General features: G+C 44.0%; 2 protein-coding genes across 4 annotated transcripts in view; both read left to right on the top strand.

Moving 5' to 3' along the window:
- Positions 1-1,319: 1,319 nt before the first annotated feature.
- On the top strand, positions 1,320-2,301 carry G0S2 (G0/G1 switch 2). The gene is made up of 2 exons (XM_032878121.1): positions 1,320-1,452; positions 1,599-2,301. Exon 2 carries the CDS (start codon positions 1,617-1,619, stop codon positions 1,926-1,928), a length of 312 nt encoding a protein of 103 aa, XP_032734012.1. The 5' UTR covers positions 1,320-1,452; positions 1,599-1,616; the 3' UTR covers positions 1,929-2,301.
- A 6,479-nt stretch (positions 2,302-8,780) lies between these two features.
- Positions 8,781-23,891, top strand: part of HSD11B1 (hydroxysteroid 11-beta dehydrogenase 1) — a 63,325-nt gene continuing 48,214 nt past the window's right edge. The window contains exon 1 of one of the 3 annotated variants that reach the window (XM_032878119.1): positions 8,781-8,878. Coding sequence is in view for 1 of the 3 variants with exons in the window: in XM_032878118.1 (XP_032734009.1) it covers positions 22,207-22,444 (238 nt within the window). In the remaining 2 variants the exon portion in view is untranslated. Of the gene's footprint in view, positions 8,879-14,452; positions 14,560-22,191; positions 22,445-23,891 lie in introns of those variants that run through there. The other 2 variants (XM_032878120.1, XM_032878118.1) reach the window with 2 other exon arrangements.

The raw sequence follows: 23,891 nt of genomic DNA, 5'->3' as shown, positions 1-23,891 counted from the left end.
CCCCTTTCCCTGTCCCTCCCCACAGGAGGCTGTTGCAAGATTGCATCACTGACCTTCACAATTTTCTGGCCAGTCTGATTTCCCCCTCTTCCCCCTAAGCGCTAGCAGCCCTTTAGTCACTTGCCTCTGCTTTTCACCTCTAGCTAGTTAACTCTGGTAAATGGATAACCAAAGCTAAATCATTGCACCCTCCACCCCATGGGGATGATTTTAATCCCAGCCAAAATCATCTTTCAACCGTCCCTTGCTTCCAAGAGTGATTTTTTTTTTTTTTTTAAAGTCCTACTTAAATAATCTCCTCACCTAACCCGGGCTTGAACTAAGGACCCCAGATCAAGAGGCACATGCTCTTCTACTGAACCAGCCAGGCGCCCCTCCCCACAAGAGTTCTCTCTCCAGCTCTTACCCAAACCCTCTGCTCTCACCCTTCTGCCCGTTTCTAGGAGCCAGCACAGTGGCGTTGCACCCCCAGATCCAGGGAAGTGGCAAGCATTCACTGAGAGCATGAGCTATTTGCATTCCAGACCCGCAGAAGAAAGTTATGGACAGTCCCCTTCCATCTTCTCTGCCCTGTAACCCCCAGCTGCACTTCTCAAGTAGGGGTGGAGATAATTTGGATTTAATGATACCCAGAAGTACAGATACAAACAGGCGCAAGAGCAGAGAGGCATCACACACACACCTGTGTAAAAGGTCACCCTCAATAAGTAGTAATCTATCAAGTGACCCTATTAGGGCTAGCACCTGTGAGTAAAACCAGTCAAGCTGGAAAGAAACACAGGCACGTACAGAGCCCTGAAACCTAGTTCTGCTCCTTCCAGGATCCCTCCCCCTTGCCTTCTCCCCTCCGGTCCCCACACCTGTGGGAAAATGACAACACTTAGGAATAAAAACCAAAGAACTTCCGGTTAGGTAGAAGGCCCCCCTTCCCGCGATGTCCTCATTAGGGGTCCCTCACAGGCCACCCAGGGCAAGGAAAGCTGGGCCACCCACCCACAACACTAAAGAAGAGTCACATGGGGTGTGCCCGCGCTACCTCCCAGGGCTCCGGGTCCTCACAGGGGTGCGCACCCGGAGGGGGACCTCCTGCGTCCCGGCAGCCCCCATCCCGGCACGCCCGCCGCGGTCTCCCCTGCTTGGGACTCCCAGCTTCAAGACCCAGGCGTGCACAGCTCCTGGCCGCCCCCACCTAGGTCCTTCCCCGCCCCTCCCCCGCCCCCTACTTCCCCCTCCTTCCTCTGGCGCTAGCGGCGCTGGCCCCGGGCCAGGGGAGCCCGGGAGGCGGGTCTCGGAGGAAAAGATATAAGCGGCCCCGGGGCACCGCCGAGGTGCCAGCTGCGGAGTCTCCACCTGGAAGAGCCGCGGCTGCGTCGGAGGAGAACGCGGAGGCCGGCCAGACCCCCGCACGCGCTGACCGCTCGCGCTGCCTCCTGATCGCGCTGCGCCCCCAAGGTGAACCCCGCGGGAGAGAGCGCGGCGGGGCGGGGTCCGGGGCGGGCCCCCCTTCCTGCGGGACAGCCGAGTGAGGGGAGCTCGGGCAGGCTGGAGCCATCCTTCCGTGGCTGACGGTCCCCTTTCCTGCGTCGCCCCTTCCGCAGGTCACCCCCGGCCCCGAGATGGAAACGGTGCAGGAGCTGATCCCGCTGGCCAGGGAGCTGATGGCCCAGAGGCCCAATCGGAAGGTGCTGAAGCTGTACGTGCTGGGCGGCGTGCTGGCCTTCGTCGGCGTGGTGATCGGCCTGGTGGAAACTGTGTGTAGCCCCTTCACCGCCGCTAGCCGCCTGCGGGACGAGGAGGCGGCGGTGGCCGAGCTCCAGGCGGCCCAAGGGCGGAAGAGCCTCGCGACCCAGACCCTGCGGGCGAAAAGCAAGCAGCAGGAGGCCGTCCTCTGCAGCCGGGCGCTCTCCATCCGGCAGCACGCCTCGTAGGACCCCTGGGAACCCGCGGAGGGAGGGGAGAGAAAGCCTGAGTGCGAGAAAGAGGGCGCGTGTGGGGTCGGGCTCAAGGGGGAGAGAGCAGGAGTCCTGGGCTGTTTGGACTTAGATCTGAGAAGCCACCCGCTTCCAGACCTGAACTACCACCCGGATCCACCAAAAGGAGTTTGGGATTAAGTGTTGCTGCTGTGCAGCATTGCAGGATAACGTGTCCAAAATTACGTGTCTTCGAGCTATCTGAGTGCATCTACCATTTTGCACTAGGGTGGAAGGCGGGGAATGCTTTTTATATTCTTGTTGTTATTATTATTAATTATTACAGTGACCACCATTTTGCGTTTTGAAATAAAACTCGTTTTATACTATGTCTCAGTATCTGATTCCTAAGGATGTTTCCCCGGGGCGGACAGCAGAGAGGGTGAGCAGAGAGGGTGGCAGAGGGAGTCTTAGCTGAGCCATGTGGGGGGAGCAGTACCTGAGCCGAAGGCAGCATTTGCTTCACTGTCAGGGACTCTGATCCTCCTATTGCGTGCTTCTAAGTATATGGAGGATTCGTTTTTGTTTCATGTTAGGGGAGGCAGAAAAAGTTTTATTAAGTCCCACCAGGCTTAGCATTTTAGGATCAGAAGATAAATCAGCTTGTGAGCCACAGTATACTAATAGCAGATACTGATTAATTCGAGGCAAAAAACCTATCTGCCATTTCACACCTGACCAGAGAGGCTCCTTTGACTGATACCTCTTTCTTCCTGTTTTTTTTTTTTTTAAGATTTTATTTATTTATTTGACAGAGATCACAAGTAGGCTGGGGGGCTGGGGTTGTGGAGAGCAGGCTCCCTGCTGAGCAGAGAGCCTGATGTGAGGCTTGATCCCAGGACTCTGAGATCATCTCCTGAGCAGAAAGCAGAGGCTTAACCCACTGAGCCACCCAGATGCTCCTCTTCCTAACTGTATTTTAACAGAGAGAGAGAGGAAAGAAAAAGAAAACTAGCAAGCTGGTCAGAAGACAGAAGGCAAGGTCCCAAGAATGCCCAAAATGGATCTCTGGCTCTACCCAGCCTTCCTCCTCCTCAACTCAAATCATAGTAAGAAGCTCTAGGTTAGAAGGAGAAAAGACAGGTTATCTCCCATCTGAGTCCTCTTCCTCCAGGAATAGAGTATAATCTTGTGATCAAGTTCCTTGTCCTCCTCTTCCTCTTTAATGTTCACAGAAATTATTAAGTCCCAGGCAAATAATCCGTTCTTAGTAAATACTTGATGGCTCAGGTAATCTATTTATGAAGTCAGAGACTGATTCTCAGAGGAGGAGCAATTTTGTCCCCCCAGGAGACATTTGTAAACGTCTGGAGACGTTTCTAGTTGTCTGGTAGGGGGAGAGGGGCACTGTTACTAGCACCTAGGGAGTAGAAGCCAGGGATGCTGCAAAACATCTTCTAATACACAGGACACCCACCCACAACACAGCACTCCCCAGTCCAAATGGCAATCAGTAGGGCAGAGGTCGAGAAGCCCTGGGTTAAAGGAAAGGAAGGAAAAAGGTTTGCTTAAGAGTTTCAGAATCAAGGTTTTGAGGCGGTCTCCAGAGACTGTAGTAGTTATCAATAGCAGCCCTCTCCTTGCACAGGGACAAAAATGGCCCTATCCTGCGTGGCAATTTTATCATCAACCTAGGAGAAGTGACAGAAGGTATACGTATCATTTCCGTTGCTGAGGTTGTAGAGTCAGGATTCAAAATGACTCAACAGATTGGAAGCACAGTTGAAACTGAATGGAGAAGAAGATACAGTACAGAATTAATTCCAAAAATCCACTTGCATTGCCCCAGAATTATGAACGCTTGTTCTAGCAGCGGATCATATGAAAAAGACCTAGCTGTTTCCCCTGATTACAAGCTCAATATAAGCAAACAAGGGTCTTCCAAAAAAACAAAAACTCCTAACATGTATTAGGAGTGGTATGTCCAGAAAAGGGGACAAGGAGGTAATTTTATTTTACTTTACAATCTGGCAGGTGGAAAACCAAAAAAGTTAAGAGAACCCGAGGATTTGCTTAGGTTTGCATTCTGACTCCTCCATTTGCTCTCTTTAAGACCTTGGACAAGTTACTTATAAACTCTCTGCCTCAGGTTAATTAAGTTAAGCACCATCTATAAAATAGTGCCTCCCTAGTGATTATTTTTGCGAATTAACTGAGACAATGCATGTAAAGTGCTGACGCAGGTACCTAACAAACAGTAAGCTTTTGGTCAATGATAGTTGTTATATTTCAAGAGAGACCTTGACAAACAAAAACTACTTGGATCAGAGGGACTTGGGCATATAAAAATCCAAGAACCCTGTCACATTTGGAACAACTGAATAGAGGAATAGAGAAATTACAATAAAATCCTGCCACATCCTTACCTCCAAATAGTTGAAAGGCAGCCATATTGATCCAATAAATTCCAATAAACAGACTTATTTTATGTGGCTTGAAAACGCAAAAGAAGTACAAGGAAGCAGTTCTTAGGTCATTAAGAAATCAGAGTCATTCAAAAGCTAAGGAATTTCCTTATGATGTACAGTAAACTCATTACTAAAAACATGCAAGCAGAAGTTGGAAATAAACTGGAAAGGAGATTTCTGAACTTGGAAAGGAGATTGGGCTAATGACCTCTGAGGTCCCACCCAATTATAAGATGCTGGGATTCTATTTGGTACAACCACCAAAGAGGGGGTATATTTCCTATTCCAGTCTGCTTCTCTGAACCCTTCCCTCCGCCCCCAACACACACACCTGCTCTGTGTTTCCAACCCCTTTTTGTTCTTTTTCTCAGCATGTTGACAAATATTTTCCTTCTTACTAAATGATTATTAAAAATAATGAATTTATATGTTAACTAACTATAATGTAAATAATAATAACAATAATGAATTTAATTCCAAAAAAAAAACTATTTCCCAATTAAGTTCATCCTACAAAGGCTTTTGCCTCTTAGAAAATACCTTAACCTGGGGGCGTCTGGGTGGCTCAGTGAATTAAACCTCTGCCTTCGGCTCAGGTCATAATCTCAGGGTCCTGGGATCGAGCCCCGCATTGGAACCCCACATCGGGCTCCCTGCTCAGCTGGGAGCCTGCTTCCCCCAGTCTCTGCCTGCCTCTCTGCCTCCTTGTGATCTCTCTCTCTCTCTGTAAAATAGATAAATAAAATATTTTTTTAAAAATATCTTAACCTGGTGATTGAACCTAATGGTTCTCAAACTTTGTCATCATGCAACACTTAGAAGTCACCTTGTTCCTTATAAAACTCTAATCTATTAAAATAGATAAATATGTAATTTTGTGTTATATCAGATTCCAACTTGTACTATGTTTTAATGAAAGCATATAGTTGGTATCAACTGTGAGAACACTAAAAAGTTGCCACATCTTTAGGACAAATCTGATTGTTCTGTAACCATGATCTCCAGAACTAGTTTAAACCCACTGGCTCCATCAATGGCAACTCACCTCAGCGGACACACTCTTACAAGCCAACCAACCAGTGACAGACCATCACGACTGAGGGCCAACCAACCAGGAACTGAAACACCCCATAAATACATTCCAGAGTGCCAAGCAGTCAAACAATAAGTATGTATCTACAGGTAATGTCAGCCCACTTAAGCCTGGGAAAGTATGCCAATCTCTGAATTTTGTGTTTCCCAAAAACCAACAAGTATGCTTCCGAGGTTCCTTGTGCCAAACTCTATTTGCCCTTCATACCTGCTGCCAGCTAAGTCAGTCCCAAGGACAGTCTGAACTCCAGTGGTTTCAACTGACTTCTCACCACTTCTGTGATTTGTAACCAAGTAGGCCTCTGTATAAAACCATCAGTCTTTGTACACAGTAACTAGGTATTTTGGTAGATAGGTGTAGATGCTGGTAAATAAGCATACCTAGCCCTTTGTATAAGGTCATTAGACATTTTGTTTAGGAGGTCTATCACTGAGTAATTAGACATTGGTTTCATATATGTCATTAGACCCTTTGTGTGGAAGTATACCATTTGATAACTATTTGTGTCATTAAACTGCTTATTCCCCTGCTGCTCACTTTACTTTTGTTTTTGTTTGTCTATATGGTAATGTCTTGTCTTCTGTGTTTTTGTTTTGTTCTGGAATACCTTATTTCTGATATATGTATAAGGGAGTGTTCCAAAGGGAATGGCCCAATAAATCACTAATCCAATCCAAGTTGACCTAGGGGATCATAGCTGGAGATCCATTAGACTGGTACCCAATTCAGGAAAAGGTAATTGGCCAAACTTAGCTTTGGATCTCCTACAAAACTTTCAGGAAAGCAAGCTCTGTCTTATCAATGTGTGAAGGAATACACTTTCAGTCTGTATTCCGGGGTCAAACATTGTCAGGTCATTGGATTGCATGGCCCTTTCCTAACCTCTGCTTAGAAAAGGCATGCAAGATACCACTTGCAGGCACACACTGTTTCTAAACAGCCTCTTTTGTCTTTCTGGGTTCTTCTATGTCAAAACTGCAACCTCCTCTTAGAAGAACTCCTCCTTCCCATGTAAAGCTGCACTATAATCCTAACTCTTGTGCTTACTTTGATAAAGGACAAAACCTTTGAGTTAGAACAACAATGGCCATCATGGAGGAACTTCAACATGTCAAAATCAGTAAATTAATTCATTTAAGAGAAACCCCAGAATAAGCTAATACAGGTTAAGCAAGACTCCAGAAATCTAAAGAATCAATAGTTTGCTTCTTTAATTCATATGCTGAGGCCTAAAAAGCAAAATTCTAATTCCACTATGGTCTCTCTCAAGGACTCATGCCTTCTGAAACCCACCCTTATTTCATTTTGCTCTCTTTCCACTCATCTTTGCTTGATCTTTTAGATGAGCCATCCTTTCATCAGAATTTTCTCTGGAAAAAAAGCAATCACATTGCAACCTTGCTAAACCAAAAAGCAGTCGTAGAGAAGCTGGGTGAACTGTTTTGAGGGATTTTTGTTTGTTCCATTTCTCGACTTAAATAAATTGAATTTTTTTTTAAAAAGACCTAATTTAAGCCCTGGTCTAGAGCCATATTAAGAGTTATAATTAAAGATGTTTCTAGACCTAAAGAAGTTGGGTAGACATTTGTTAAATAGGATTTTATTAGGTACTTATTGCTCTGGGCTATAGACTTGTACCAAGTAGTTCAATCAATCGTTAGTACTACAGCTGGAAAAAAAATACATAAAAGCAGCATGGAAGAAGGGAGAAATTTAAATAACTCAGCCATGTAAAATGAAAGAAAAAAGTGCCTTAAGAGAGCAAGAAAAAATAGAAAATACAGTACAAAAGATAATTCCAGAAGCCTTTCTTTTAAAGGGACAGTGGACAAGGATTCAAAATTATAAATTAAATAAAAATGAAAACAGACTTCAGGAAATTTTCAAAGAGTATGCTGGAGTAGACCCAACAGTTGAAGTAAAGGAGACTAGTCTTTTTCAGTTTTTTTTTCTTTCTTTTAATGGGCTCAAATATAAATTAGGAGATTTAATGAGAGGAAAAAAATAATTGAAACCCCGAATGTCCGATTTGTGGCTAGGCATTTTCAGAGAGACTTAGAAAGTAAATAAGCTAGAAATCAATAGGAATTATGGTTCTCTAGATAAAACAACTGTCCCTTGAAAGAAAAACAGAACTAAAAAGTCTATCCTCTAAGAACTGGGAGCCTCTAGAGAGGGATACTTACAGTTAGTTATTGCAAGGACAAACACTGTTGAAAGAAACAATGTCCCATTTGACTAAGAAAGAGAAAGATGATGAGCCAAAATCTATCCAGTGATGCAGTTTCAAGGGAGACATTAGCACCCAACAATTCCAGCCCTTCCTCTAAATTTCTGTCCTCAAATCTCAGACACCACTGTGCGACCATGTCAATTATACCCGTCCTCAGGGTGGGCCTATGTCTAGCTTGGCTAACCCTCTATTCCCAGCTTCTACCCTAGTGCCCGGCATGGAGTAAGCGCTCATTAAATATCTGTTGAATGGTGAATAAATAAATGGATAAAGACAGTGAACATTGTACGGGCACACTGTTGTCCATGCCTTAGTCCAAAAGAACGAAACCTCTAAACTGAGGAATGAGCTTCCATCATTAATTGGTGTGAATCAGGCTGGAATTACTGGGAGCCCCTACCCCACCTGGATCTCGTGGCAGGCTCCCATCTTCCCCTCCACTGTCTACTCCCTGCTCCTGTTGATGTGATCACCGTAATTGTTTTTGTCACTTAGATGACTCCCTGAGGAGTTCATAATTGAAAAATGTGCAGATACACATGTCTCACGGAGTACACTGGATCCTAAAGTCTCTTCCGGTGGGGCAGGAGAATCTGCTCAAACCCAGTTCTTGTTTCAGTATCTCCCCATGAGCCAAAGCCAGGGATCAGAGCTGGAGCAAAGAGCTTTTGCTGAGGATGGGACAGGGTCTCTGCCTTTGTGCCTCTGGCCTGTGTAAAGCTAACAACAGTAATGGCTAAGTCTCCAGGGCAACCAGGACCCCTCTCAATACTTCCAGCCCTGGGGTGCTCTGTCCCTTGGGGAGAGACCCTGGGCCTGCTTGCCAGGACTGACCCACTGGTCCGCTCTGGCTTCCCTTTGGGGCTCCTCTCCCAGCAGCTCCTGGCCGCAAGCTCTGTCCTAGCAGAAGGCCCTTCTTCCTTGGCCTGGGTTTCACCTTCTTGTGTCAGGTGGCAGACCAGCTGGTTCCAGGCCCAAAGCAGGTCTTCTGGCTCCTCCCAGAAACCAACCAACTTCAGAGCAGGAAATCCTGCCCCTCCCCAAAGAGTGGGAAACCGCAGGGAAAGAGAGAGATGAAACAGAAGGGAAGGCAGAGGAGGAGGGAAAGGGAGAAAAGAAGCAAAAGGAAACAGGAGATCAATAAAAGGAAGTCAAATTTGGTTGAAACCTCAAGGTAAGACTTTTTAAAATCACATTATATATAACAGCATCACTATTTGTTCCGGGGCCTAGTACACAGTAGGCCCCCAGAAAACCGCTATTGAAATAATGCATCTATTGGAATAAACTGGAGGTCTGGGCTGAAGAGAGATTCCAATGTCAATGCTGGTCAAAAAAAAAAAAAAATGCCCGATGAGATTTGCAGTGTGTAGGAGGGAAGATATGATAAGACGCAGATGGAACGAGATGTCTGTTACTGGCACTGGGAGCATTCTGATCATTTTGGGACAGAAAGTAAAGTTGGAACAAAAAGTTGCAAAAATAGTTCTAAAAGGTCTTCCTGTTCTTTTAAAATCGTACAAAGACTGCAGGTCGTAAGCATTTTTTTAAAAATTGGCTTTAAACCGATGACCGAGCACAAACACCAGGCTGTGTGTTGGGAATTGCTGAGAACGCCGATATCTGCAGGCTACAGCCAGTCATCGGCCCCGCCAATATTATTAGTATTGAAACCTGGAGCCTCGAGGAAGGCTCCATGTTATCGCAAGAAGTCTTGTTCAATAGACGAAGGGAGGCCGGAAGGTGTCAATCAAAATTCTGCATGTGCTGTTCGCCTGTTCCTTACCCCCAGTCCAGGCTGACTGCTCAGGATACTGACCCTCTGAGCCTTAAAAAGGGCCCGTTCAGGGAGAATTCCAAGGCACTTCCTTCTGGTCAGTTAGAGAAACCCGAGGGGAACAGGAAATGCCATCCCCCCTCCCACCATTTACCCAAACCCTCACTTGCCATCCATAGACCAGAAGGTTGTCGTTGGCCGATGCAGTCACTTGGGGCGATTAAAACAGCTGGACTCATGCTTTGGACCGTGACTGTACACGATGATGATGTGTTTTCACAACAGTTGGCTTTTAAGAGTCCCGGCTCCCCCAACTTTCCCAACAGTGCAGAACAATTCAGAAGGACACATTTGAGGGGTTTTTTTGGTTTTTGTGTTTTTGTTTTGTTTTGTTTTTTTAGTGCCAGCATTTCTTTTTGGGGTTTGTGTGAGTAAATCCGTCAGAAGCTGAAAGGGTAGGAGGGTAGGAGAGGTAAGGAGTGAGGAATCCCACTTCTGCCTGCTTGCCAAGACTGGAAAAGAATTGCCTTTCCCTCTTCATGATATATGAAAATATCATGATATGAAAAATAGATGATATGAAAGTAAAAATCCAAAAATCCTACCTCGCTCTTTATATTAGTATCGGTACAACTAAAAGCTCCCTGCATTTAATTACTGAGCTGGAATAAACCTTAAAGGTAATCTAATTTAATTCCTCTCGTTTGCCAGCTGAGGGGATCAGAGCCAGGGCAGAGAAAGGGCCTTGCCCAAGGTCACATATATGTTAGTGGTGGAGAGGAGACTGGAATTCATTTCTCCGGGTCTCACCCTAGGGCCCTTAAAAAGACACCCAGACTTTACAGGAAGGTGCCCCAGACACCCAAGAACTCATAAACACTGCATCTGCTGATTAAAAAAATATTCAGTTAAAAGATGCTTAAGTAATCCCCTGCCTAGCAGAATGGGAGAGAAGGAAAGATTTTCCTAATAGTTAAGCTTTTCCAGAATCTGTTTTATAACTGTTAGGGGACTAGAGAGAGAGAGAGAGAGAGAGAGAGGAAAGATTTAAGGCAGGTTTGTCAGAAGACAACTAGAATATTTTAAATTCCCGCCACTGACCCAGCATTTTGTGTAATTTCTTTATGTAATTTCATAGTATCCTCATTTTACAAATAACATTTTTCAAAATTGGCTCAAATTCACAGAGGGAATAAGATATTATTATTTCTGTATCTCTCATCAGTCGGCCCAGGCTCACGCTCTGGACTAAGGTAGATATTTATAGTTCAGTGACCGTTAGGCTCTTACTCAGGCCACTCCCCAGCAGGGACCCTGCTCCAGCCATTTCAACCTACTTGAGGTTCCTCTGCCATGTCATGCTATTTCTAGACTCCTTGCCTGAACACACACAGTCCCCTCTATTGGGGTTGCCCTTTGCCCATCTTCCTCATCTCGGTTAGTTGTATTTCTCCTTTAAAACTTAGCTTCAGGGCCACCTCCTCCCAGGAGCCTTTCCCAGCATCTTGGACTGATTTGAACACCCTACTCTGTATTCCCAGAGCACCCTTTGCAAACACCCCTATGATAGCATATTATTATGTTATTGTGACCTTTGATTTACCTGCCTACCTTCCCTATAATTAACTATAATTTCTTTGAAGGAAGATACCAAATATTGCTCAGATTTTATTTTCTGGCACCTAGCACCAGTCTGGGCATATGCTTCTACTCGGTAAATGTTTGGGGGGGGGGAATAGATGAATGAACAAATGAAATATTTCCCCTCATTTTCTTCCATTAAAATGATTTAATGAACATCTCATTTCCATGTGCCTGAGTCTCGAATAACTCGGGGGAAACAGATGTGACTATTATAAGCTTCCCATCATGTCAAGCCTGACCAGCTACTCAAAAAAGCTATCTAGGATTAAATGTGGCGGTTGAACAAACATTAATTCCTGCTTCCTGATAAAATGCACTGAGCACAGTAGAAGAATTTACATGCTATAAACCACAAGGATAAGGAGAACTGGAATAGAAACAACGGCAGATGAGAGATGTCAACACTGTTTGGAAGATGAAAAGTGGATGGATGAGTGATAAATGGCTTTGCAAAGCTGAGACTGCTTTGCAAAGAGACTGCTGAATCCCAAGGGTCCATGATGGGAAGCCCACGAGAGGCCAAAGAGTGCAGGAGAGTGTCAGGGATCAGGGTATCAGGCATCTCAGCACACAGCCCCAGAGATGGGGGGGGGGTAGGGGAAATGGGAGACACTCCAGAGTCCCTCTCTTGGCCCCCAGTGAAAAAGGGAAATCGATTTTCTGGAAATACTGGCCAGAGGCACCAGGCTCAAGGAAACCGGGCACAGCACGGGGTGCGGTAGGCACAGAGGGAGAAACAGAAGGATTAGAGAAAGATTCAGTTCTGAAAGATGAGATTCCCCAGCCCCTTGTCCTGGCTCAGCTCCCGGACCAGGAACAGCGGAGCTTATCCTTCATCCTACTCAAGCCTGCACTAGGGCAGAAGAATCCAAGATGCTTCCTTGTAGAAAGTGCCCTGTAGAAAGGAAGACCACAGACACTGACTTTGGGGGTCCCTCGATGACACTGCCAAGCACTCTCTGGATTACCCTCTGGCAGAGTCCTGAGAGAATTGAAAAGCCCTGCTCTCACACCCAATTCTTCCAGCCAAGGAATGGGCTCTGAGGGTCACCAAGCATGGAATGAAAGTCTCTGGCATTGAAGATGGAGACTCCAACACAAGTAATCCAGAGAGCAGAGGAAAACAACAAAAGCCAACGCAACATTAAAATTTTCCCAGAGGTAAAAGAAGACAGTGCAACCATGCATAGAGATCAGGAAGCCACTGTTCCAAAAAAAAAAAAAAAAAGAAAGAAAAATTACTGGAGAACAAGAAAGAGCTTTATTTTATTTTATTTTTAAGATTCAGTTATTTATTTAAGAGAGAGTGGGAGGGGAGGGGTAGAGAAGAGAGGGAGAACATCACAAGCAAACTCTGTGCTGAGTGGGGAGCCCTATGCTGGGCTTGATCCCACAATCCTGAGAGCACGACCTGAGCAAAAAACAAGAGGCAGACACTTGAACCAACTATGCCATCCAGGCATCCCAAAAAAGAGCTTATGTTTTTTTAAAGATTATATTTATTTATTTGACAGAGAGAGATCACAAGTAGGCAGAGAGGCAGGCAGAGAGGCAGAAGCAGCCTCCCCACTGAGCAGAGAGCCCGATGCCGATGCCGAGGCTTGATCCCAGGACCCTGAGATCACAACCCGAGCTGAAAGCAGAGGCTTAACCCCCTGAGCCACCCAGGCGCTCCAAGAAAGAACTTTTTAAAATAAAAATACAACTAGAAATTTCAAAATTAAAATGAAGCACTGGAAGATAAAATTGACAGAATCTCCTGGAAAGTAAGACAAAAAGGGAAATGAAAAACAGGACAAAAACAATAAAACCCTACAGGATCAGTCCAAGATCCCTGACATCTTCTAATAAGAATTCCAAGAAGAGAACAAGAGAAGGTGGAGGGGAATACATTAATAAAAAGATAATTTCTCCAAAATTTCCCATAATGAAAGACTTGAATTTCCACATTGAAAAGATCCACTGGGTGCCCAAAACAATGAATGGAAGAAAAAAGCACCCCTCTCCACAAAGTACATTTTTAGAAATGCTAGAACCCCAGGAATAAAGGGATCCCTGAAGTTCTAAAGAGAAGAAAAACACTTCACAAATCAAGGATTAGGAATCCAGAGAGCAATTGGACTTCTCAGTTAACAATACCGGAGCTAGAAACTGAAACGCAGTACAGCCCAGTCTTCCAATTCCAAGAGAAAATCACCTTCAGTCTGAAATCCTTACCCAGACAAACTGAGTGGAGGGGAATATAAACTAAACAAGCAAACAGAACTGCCTCACTGGGGTTTACCTGGCCAACGTCTGATGGATTCATGCCACATAAAGATGTTCACCGCGAAATATCACTCCTGCTTCCAAGGTGTCAAAAACATTTCTCTACCATTCATAAGGAAGTGAGCCAAGAGAGAAAAAAGGCTGAGTTCCCAGGTGGTCAGCAAAGGGAAAGTCCTAGAAAACAGCCTGTCAAGCTCCCAGTTCATACTGGATCAGAACAGCTTGGGGCTCCAGGAGGGATGTCTCCAAAGAAAAACATTAGATTATTCAATGAAATTGACCAATTTATTTGAGTTGTAGAGCTCTTATCAGAGCATTTGGAAAATACGGATGACTCACTAAGAAAACAAAAATGGGGGGATTATTAACTCTCGGGAGGAAAGGGGAGAGAAAAAAAGAAATGCAATCACAGTACATTATACTGCTGTGCTGTAAACAATTGATCATAATAATATAAACACCGACTATTGATTTAATTAAAAAGTGTGCTATTATGGTTCTAGGAATCTAAAAGGCAAGAAATGAGCATCTGTGAGCCTTGTAAGAAAAAGCAAAGTCCTAATATTCCTTAGTAGGTAATCAAATGCACAATTTCTAAAATTGCAAAATCCAGAAACAGCAATGACAGGATATTGTTTGAAAATATGGAGTTGATTCCCAGAGGGAGGAAAAAAATAAGATTTAAACCAGTGATTGCCTTTGAATGAGACTAGGGCACGGGGAAGGGAGGAACAAGGATCGCTGTTATTCATTATAACCCATTTGGTGCCATGTGACTTTTTAAACCCTCCTCTTGTATTATATTAATAAACAAAAATTATTAAAAAAAGAAAATAAGAGCGAAAATGGCTCAGTCCTAACAGCGGTCTCCCTCGAATTCCATTCTAGCTAGCAGTCAACATGTTGATGCCTGGAGCCATTAAATTAAGTCTCGAACAAGCTATAGTTAAAGTATTTACCTAATTACCCAGAGCAGCTCACCAGTCTCTCCACATTCACTTCAGAATCGCCTGAGGAGCTTTGTAAAAATACAGATGCCTAGGTCCTGCCCTTGCTGGTTCTGATTCCACCGGCCTTGAGGGGGCCTGGAAACCTGCCCCTAGTTCCCCCAGATGATTCAGTTGCACAGCAAAGGTGCAGCAACCACTGGACTGGAAGCCGAAATTGTGAGTGCGTCTAGGGAGGGGTCAGGGGGCGGGAAATGTGATGTGTGTGTGTGTGTGTGTGTGTGTGTGTGTGTGTGTGTGCGCGCGCGCGCGCGCGCGCGCTCCCGCGCGCTTCTGTGTACATGTCAATGTATTATGAGGCTCTCTTCCTCCCTCCCTCCCTCTTTCATTCCCTGTTATCTGAACTTAACCCATAAATACCTCTGGACTGCTAAAAACATCGCCCGAAACGAGTCCCCATCGCATTTTAAACCCTGCGGTCGGATCTTTCTCTCCCAACCCTGGGGCTCCCTCTGCTGGCAGAAGCCTGTTAAATCTCTTAGCTTCCCAAACCTAAAAACTCATTCCATTCCTATGAGGTCATTTTCCCCTGGGGTGGTTTCCAAGCCCTTCCAGAACTTCCTGAACCCTCCGGGTCAGATCGGCAATGGAAAAGTCAACCAACGGGGGAAAGACTTTCTTCCCTTACGTGTGTGAATATATAAAGATCAGGAGGGAGCAGGACGAGGCAGAAATGACAGTGAGAGGTACATACTGTAGTCAAGCCTGAGGAAAAGGAGACCTTAAGGAGTTTTCCCTCCCCTCCTTCCTCCCGCTCCGCCAAGAGAAATGGATGAACGGGAGCTGCACATCCATCTGCCTCCCAAAACTCAAAGGAAAGGAACACCTTGGGCTGAGGAGCTCCCTGAATTTGGAAGTGGAAGACAAAGGGTTCAATATCCACGCTCTCTGTACCCTCTGGAGTCCCCTTTTCCAGAGCTTGTACATCATACCTGTCTGTGGACTCTTGGATCTTTCCCAGGAGCTGAACATAATGCTCAGCCTAGCATGGGGTCTGGCACAGAAAAGATGCTCAAAAACATTTGAATGGAAGCTTAACTCATTGCTCTTCATGTGCCTTTATTCTCCACCCCATAGCCTTCTGGCTTTAGCTCCTCAGAACCTTCTGACACAGTCTCTAACGACTCCTGTATGCAAGACCCAACCTATCCTTGGCACTTTATCATCCTCTTCGACCTTCCAAAACTTCAAGGCTGTGCTTCCCCCATCTCATTGAGAGTCTCTTTCCCCCCCAGATTCCCTGTCTTCTCAAGTCATCCTGCTTCCTGCTCCTTCTTGCCCTCCTTCGCTGGCTCTCCTCTTCTGCCTGACCCATAAATGTTAGTGTACTATACCCACTTTGTACCCTTCACCCTGTCCCCGGCAGTCTCATTTATTCCTACAGTTTTAATTTTACTGACAAGATTTAATTCTCCCAAATCGGTATCTCTAGCCTAGATCTTTCTCTTGAGCTCCAAATATCTACCAGCCATCTTTATCTGGATATATGGAAATCACTTTCCTTTAAATAGTCAAAAAATGCTCTCTGAGTACTTACTGTGTGCCAAGCACCGTGCAAAACCTTGGAGATACAATGGCAAGACAGACCAGGCCTCTGTGTCCCAGAGCTAGGTGTTGGGAAAAACAGACAAATGAGCAACTGTGAATGCCAAGTGATGGGAGCTGTGATATGAAAAATGCCCAGTGGTCCAAGGGAGGGCAGGGAGGATGATTTTGAATGGTAGAATCTGAAAGAAAAGAATGGCGTGGGTAGATAATTAGTCCCTGGGAAAGGATTTCAAAACTTATGAAGAACTTACAAAGCTAAAATAGCAAGTCTGGACTTTATCCTAAGAACAATAAGGAGCCACTGAAGAAGAATTGGGTGGAGTAGAGCTCACGGGGCACATCTGCAGTGTTGGCAACGGTCAAGTGTTAGCAATGGTTATGCTGGATGGTAGTAGACCCATAGGGCTTTCACTCTATTGTTATGCTTTATAAATTATTTATGGTTCAGATTTTTTTGCACACATCAAATGTTTCACAGCCTTTTTTTTTTTTTTTTAAATGACTGGATTATAGAAGGTGAGATAGGCAGAAGAATGAGGAGATTCCTAAAGCAGAAAATAACAGTGGCGTGAGTTAGGATAGTCATAGCGAAGGCAAAGATTAGGAGATGGGTCTAGAGATAGAATTGGGGAGTTTATTTTAGAATAAATTTATTTAGAAGATTAGGAGATGGGTCTAGAGATAGAATTGGGAAGTAGAATCGACTAGACTTGATGAGTAATGGAATTTGGGGATAAGGAGAAGGAGGAATAAAAAAGGAGTTCCAAGGTTCTGGAGTATTCATTGGATGAATGGTATAGCCATTAATTGAAATAGAAATCCCTAGGAGATGATGAGTAGAAATAGCAAGGTCACTGGAGAACAGTTTGGCTGTTTCTTAACAGAAACTTTGGCTGTTTCTTTAAAAAGTTAAACATAAATGTTCCATATGACCTAGCAATGCACTCCTATATATAACCCAAGAGATAAAAACATGTAGACAAAGGCTGTCCACACATTGTGTGGATAGCAACACTGTTCATAGCAAATAGCAACACTGTTCATAATAGCCAAAAAGTGGAAATTCCAAATGTGTGTGTGTATTGGTGAATGGGTAAACAAAATATGGTATATCCATACAATGAAATATGATTTGGCAATGAAAAGGAACAAAGTACCAATACATGCTACGATATGGGTGAAGCTCAAAAGCATCAGGTTATAGTCAAAGAAGTCAGACACAAAAGGTCATATATCAGTGATTCCACTAATACGCAAGACAGAAAGTAGATTATTGGCTGCCTGGGGCTGGGGATGGGAACGGGGAATATTTGTAAATGGGTAAGAGATCTTTGGGGGGTGAGGGAAATGTCCTGAAATTCTCTTGTGGAATGGTTTCCCAACTTTGTAAATTTATTAAAAGCTATTGAATCGGACACTTACAACAAAATAATTTTCTAGTATATAAATTATACTTCAAAAAAGCTGTTTAAAAAAAATCAGGTTAGTTTCAGCATGTTGAGTTTAAGGTTAAGTTTAGGAGGAGCTTCCCTATGACCCTGCAATTGCACTATTGGGTATTTACTGCAAAGATACAGATGTAGTGAAAAGAAGGGCCATCTGTATCCCAATGTTCATAGCAGCAATGACCACAGTCACCAAACTGTGGAAAGAACCAAGATGCCCTTCAATGGACAAATGGATAAAGAAGATGTGGTCCATATATACCATATATACCAAAGTCCAGTATATATGGAGAATTATGTCTCCATCAGAAAGGATGAGTACCCAACTTTTGTATCAACATGGATGAGACTGAAACAGATGACGCTAAGTGAAACAAGTCAAGCAGAGAGAGTCAATTATCATATGGTTTCACTCATTTGTGGAGCATAAGGAATAATACGGAGGACATGGGGAGATGGAGAGAAGTGACTTGGGGGAAATTGGAGGAGGAGACGAACCATGAGAGACTGTGGACTCTGAGAAACAAACTGAGGGTTTTGGAGGGGGTAGGTTGGGAGGTTGGGGGAGCCTGATTGTGGGTATTAAGGAGGGCACGAATTGCATGGAGCACTGGGTGTGGTGCATAAACAATGAATTCTGGAACACTGAAATTTTTAAAAAAATAAACTAAATTTTAAAAATTGAATGGATATAAATTTTTGTAAAAAAAATTTTTGTAAATATTTTGTAAATATTTACAATATTTTGTAAAAAATAATAAAATAATGCAACAGATGTCTACCATGAAAAAAAAAAGGCATTAAAAAGGTGAGGTTGAGTAAGCAAATGGTTACACCATCTGACACTTAGGAGACAATGCTGCACAGGAGATAGAGATTTTTAAGTTTCATCAACACAAAAATAGTAATTGGAGCCATTGGAGTGAGGGAAATCCCATAGGGAAGAGAAAGAAGAAAGGAGTGAGAACAGAATCAGGGCCAACTCCAGCATCCAAGGAATCCAAAAGGGAAGGGAAATCTATAAAGAACACTGAGAAGAAGCAATCCGATAATTAGGAAAAAAGCCCAGAGAATATAAATGGACAGAATCCAAGGGAAGAAGATGCTTTGGGACAGGAAAGAGAGCCCAGTAACACTGTTGAGCATAGCTCCAGGAGGCCAGAAGCCTCCAGAGGCTCGGGCATAGCATACAGAAGGAATGAAATGTTGATGGAGAGAGTGAGGCTGGATTGATGAGCCTGAGGAGTACCAGAGACCCAGAATTTCTGATACAAGGCAAGAGGGAAGAAGACAAAACGTCAAAACAGTCAGAGTTGTGGAATAGGGATGGAGACCCCAGAGGGCAGAGGTTCCAAGTCTGGAAGTGAATGGCCACAACTGCAGATTGCAGCCTTGGATATACAAGGCCCTTAAAGATGCGATTCCTGCTTACTTCTCTAAGCAGATTACTAACGATATAACCCCACCCCCTTAAATTCAGTGATCCTGCCATATGGAATTGTTTGCAGTTTCCCAAACATGCCATTCTCTTTCACACCTCCTTCTATTTTCTCACACAGCTTCCTCTGCATGGAATGTTCTACAAACCAACCCTCCCCTCTCCCACACACACTCCTGGAACCCAACTCAGTGCTCACTCTTACCCTTCTTCATTTCATTCCTGCTCTTGTTTCAATATGGATCAAGGTTAACCTTGCCTCTAAGGCCCTGCCTACTTGCCCGTCCCCCACATGGAACAGCCTGTTTCCTTCATTACACCCTGGGGAGGTCAATCTAAGATAGGCTACCTTGGCATGAATATTATTTTGAGTTAAAAGCAATCCAAACCCAGCACATTCAGGAAAAGCTCTTTATCTCCCCCCCAACTGCCTTCTTGTACCAGGAAGAGAGCTATAAAGGAGACTCCTCTTTACCTTATCTGCATAACAGGGCAATCCTTGTTTTCCAAATATCTCCTTTCACCTTCCTGCTAATGGTCTTTCTCCCCTTTGTTTCTTCAGAACTCTACCCTTCATCCTTAGCTCTTATTAAGTCTCATGTTGCCGCACTGTCTTTGGAATTTTGTGTATGTGTGGATTCACTGTACGTCTGAAAGTAAATTTGATTTTCTCCTGTTAATATTTCTCAAGCCACTTTGATTCTTAGTCCAGCAGAAGGACCTTGAAGGGGAAAGGAAATTCTCACTCCCCAATAGTTGACGTAGTCAGCGGGATACTTAAACTCATTGGATACTGCTTGCCCCAGACACAGCTGCTGCTCAAAGATCCTGGGACATCTGACACACAGCTGACAGAAGGTAAGATTTCTTACCATGTCAGTCTCCCAGAATCTCTATCTGCAGAGTTCAGTGGGATGAGAGTCCTTTTTCCCTCTATCTAAATTTAGATTAGCAGGAGAAAATATTCATGGAACTAGTTCCTTAAGTCTAGCAACTCTGGTTAACTATGCTAAGACAACTTGTTGGTTACTGATCCATTTCTTTCCAGAGATGGTTTTTGTTTTTCTTTGTCTGTGTCCTTTGTGTCTTTGGTCATGGAATGTGTTAGGTTGACACTGGGTTGCCCACTAATTTCCCTGCAATGCATACACAGTAAAACAGCATACAGTCCCCAGCCTTGTGGCACATCCCTCCTAGGTATTTGTGTGGTTCTAAAATGATGTAGGAAACGAAGGCATAAGAAAAATTAAATTTCTTTTCTACTTACTTACAACCCATTGACGAGTCCTTGAAACAGGCAGAGTGACCTTCCTCTGGGAGCTCAGATGCCTCAATGTTGACACTTGGCTAAGGGCAAAAGGAATTCTTAGCCTGACGTCCCAGGATCCTATGAGTCTACTTTAAACATATAGAAATTCCTCTGGAAACTTCCTTTATCTCTATCCCCCAAGATACTTGTTAACAATCATCCTCTAAGCATATGGCCCACCAATATACATCTGAAAGGTCTCATGACTGAGTTTTTAACTAAACAGTAAGAAGTGACCTTTTCCAAACAATAGCTAGCTCACTCAGGATCCTGGAAACCTTGTTTCCAAACTACCTTGGAGGTTTGTGCTTTCCCTAACCCACTCCCAACTTAAAAGTATAGAATTAGCCACTTCTTCATGACTCCAGTGCAACTCTTTCTGCCCATGGGTTCTGCCCTGTGCTTTAATAGGGCTTTTTGCCCTAAAGACATTCTCAAGAATTCTTTTTTGACCATTTGTTCTGAACCCCAACATTTCAAAATCATTTTGGTGTCCAAACATGTGGCTTGAGTCTTCTCATTTGGACTCTGAGCTTCGGTGCAAACTTGGTGAGTACTTTCTCTTCTCTTTCTTTACTTTGATTTCAAGGCCTTTTTAAGGAGTACGGTCTTATTGGAACACTTTCATGTCAATTGTTCATGCTGCAATCCTCTAGTCCTCCAGTGGCTACTCTAAGGGGAGGAGAAAGCCTGCCTTTTGGCTGAAACTTAGTACCGTGGTCAGAATTGTAATGAGACCCAGAAACTTGCCCTCTCTTTACTCATGTCCTTATACAAAGCTGTCTGTCTTGGGCACAAGATGGCCACCTAAGTCACCAGGATGGCTGCCGATCTTTAGGACTCCCATGTGAAGTTCCTCTTCTTTGGTCCAATGTGATCCCCTCCACATCTCTGGTCTAGTCACTTCTGGCTGGGAGACCTCCACTCAGAGCTGGCCAAAACCAGTACCTGATTGAGTTAAAACCCAAACAGGGACCATTTCCTAGGGAAGTTGGTTGTAAAAGTCTACATGTTAGAATGTCCCTTAGACCATCATGAATTTCCATTTTTACTATTTTCCATCAATGTCCTCTATTAACTACTTAGGTTATTTGGGTAATTTCCCCTTGTAAAACTTTTCTAATGTTTTCCATGGGTTAAAAACAATGAGTTCTTCATGGCAAGGCAAGGCACAGTATCTTCATCGATACCTGGCACCCATTTGCAGTCTAGAATGCAATGGGGAAGCTGGGGGCTGCTAGCATCCCTCCTATGGGGCCTTTAATGGCAAGGCAGTGATCATAGTGATTTCATTTGAGGGACACCGCGGGTCACATTGACACCTGGAACCTCTGACATATCCTGCATGGGTTGCCACCTGAGAGTGGGGCGGTGGGGTGGATTTTCTTGGTAATGGACCTTCTCTCTTCTTCAGTTCCTAAGGACTCTCCCTTTTAATGCCTTTTAATGCTTTTAACCCACTGTAAATTCAGTGGGTTTAATGCCTTTTAACCCACAATTCCGATTGCAAAATTTAAGAAAGGACTGATCTCCTGTAACACTGCATGGCCTCAGTAGGATCTATCAGTTAGATCTCTTCTACAGGAAACAGGGCAATGGACAGATATCCTAGGTACAAGACTTCATGGCTCTAAATCAGGACCTGGATTTAACAGCCTCTTCCAGAACATGTTTAGTCAGTAAACAGGCCAGTAAACTCCCTCTTGAGATCCTGGGTGATAATTATCTAAATAGGTCTCCTCCTGCCAGAACCCAGGTTGCTGGAGGAAACCAGCCACCCCTGATGAAAGGGACACTGACCCTCTCTCACCATTCCTCCTCCAAATAGATGTGGGAGCTTCTCCCTCATTCGTTCCCCAGGTTAATGGCTACAATTGGAGCCAACTGTGGTTAGTGTACCTCAGGATGGGAACTTTAAGGAATATTCCCAAGCAGCTGCCAAAACTCCCTTTGTTTCAGGGAAGTGCCCTGTCTTCTTCACCCCAACATCAACTATGTATTTCTGCTTTGGTGGGGAAAACAAACAAACAATACCCATAACATGATTTCTGCTCATCTGTGAACTAATGAGGTTTAGAACAAGGAACCCTCTTTCTTTGCCTTCTGGCAGCTCCTGGCCTCTTACCTTTCCCTCCCCCTCCTCCTATTTCTGCAGCACCTTGGGTAGGGCCTGTATAACTGGTTCCTATACCATTCTCAGTGCCGCTGGTGCTGTTGGCTCCTCCTCCTCCCCTCACTGTCATGGAGTGAAGAGCACCCCTGGACTTAACACCACCTACTTCAGATTGCCCCACGGTGCCCCAGGTAAAAATAACAATGGGGAACACATTGATTAGCTTTTAAGTGGACCCAGGTGGAACATACTTTGATATTTAAACTAATTTAAATTTGTTGTCTTAAGATAGATAGGTCTTTAGCATTCTTGGCACCAAGTATAAAACTTTGATTCTACCAAGGTTTACTAAAAGTCAAACTCATGTTTTCTCTGTTGCCATATGTTAGCAAAAAAGATGACTTAAGACGATAGCTAGTTTTGTCCATCTCAAAGTTTTCATGGGTAATTGTTATGATAGCATTCAAAATCTTTGGTAACCTGAAGCTTTAAAGCTTTGTTTGGTTGTTAAATTGGGATTGGATTCACTGGACATCTAGGTATTTTCCAAATGGAATAAAGTGCTAAAGTATTGATTACTAAACATAAGGTTTATCTGCTTTTGACTTCTTATTGCAGAGAAACTAAGGATATTTGGGTCTGTTGGAAAACCTGCTTTGTGCTTAAATGTATCTGTAAATTTGCCATCTAAAGAATTCTGGTGTAACAGTTCACAATTTGTTACTACTTAGTTTTCACTGGAGACTACGGTTTCTAAGGGTTAAAATTCGGCTAAATGTAATTAAGACTGATGGAAATAAGGGAAGCAATTCTGTATGTATAAGAATGATCTAAGAAATGGGAATATATTTTTGTGGAAGGTAAAATAAGGTAATTTTGTCCTGAGACTTTTTAAAAAAGGTTTTATTTATTTATTTGACAGGGAGAGGGAGATAGCAAGAAAGAGAGAGTTAACAAAAGAGAGAGAGAGAGAGCACAAGCACAGGGAGCAGCAGGCAGAGAGAGAGAAGCACCCTCCCTGCTGAGCAGGGAGCCCAATGCGGGACTCGATTCCAGGACTGCGGGATCATGACCTGAACGAAGGCAGATGTTTAACTGACTGAGCTACCCAGGCCCCCTAACTGAGACTAATTTGAGAGGAATCAATTGGGAAAAAATCTGAATGCAAAGGAAAGCTGTAGAAGGTTTGTGAAAGGAAATCCTTGGAAAGGAAATTTAACTGTGGTCAGGATGAACTGAGGTTGACATAAATGGATTTTTAAAATGCACTGGTGGAGTGCTGAGGTGGCTAAGTCAGTTAAGCGTTGGACTCTTGGTTTCGGCTCAGGTGGTCATGGTCTTGGGGCGGTGGGACTGAGCTCCCTGTCAGGCTCCACACTCAGAGTGGAATCGCTTGGGGTTCTTTCCCCCTCCCTCCCATGCTTTCAAGCTCTCTCTCTCTATGAAATAAATACATAAATGTTTTAAAAAATATACAGGTATAAGTCTGGAATTCTGCTTTCTCTCTGTTAAAACGACAAGTTTCCCTGGATTGTTGATCTGCTCTTGATGAGAAAATGTGAACAAAGTTGTTTTCTCTTTGCACAGAAAGACCAGTGGCTCTGTTTTGTCTTTATAAGGTCTTTGGTGATCTATAAT

Source organism: Lontra canadensis, unplaced genomic scaffold (genome assembly GCF_010015895.1).
Source record: "Lontra canadensis isolate GAN:19392208 unplaced genomic scaffold, GSC_riverotter_1.0 scaffold63, whole genome shotgun sequence".
NCBI classification, from domain to species: domain Eukaryota; kingdom Metazoa; phylum Chordata; class Mammalia; order Carnivora; family Mustelidae; genus Lontra; species Lontra canadensis.
This window is presented reverse-complemented; position numbering and strand designations above follow the sequence as displayed.

What these genes read in the sequence shown, in the direction of transcription:
- G0S2 (XM_032878121.1), top strand. Translation starts at nt 1,617, where the DNA reads ATGGAAACGGTGCAGGAGCTGATCCCGCTGGCCAGGGAGCTGATGGCC.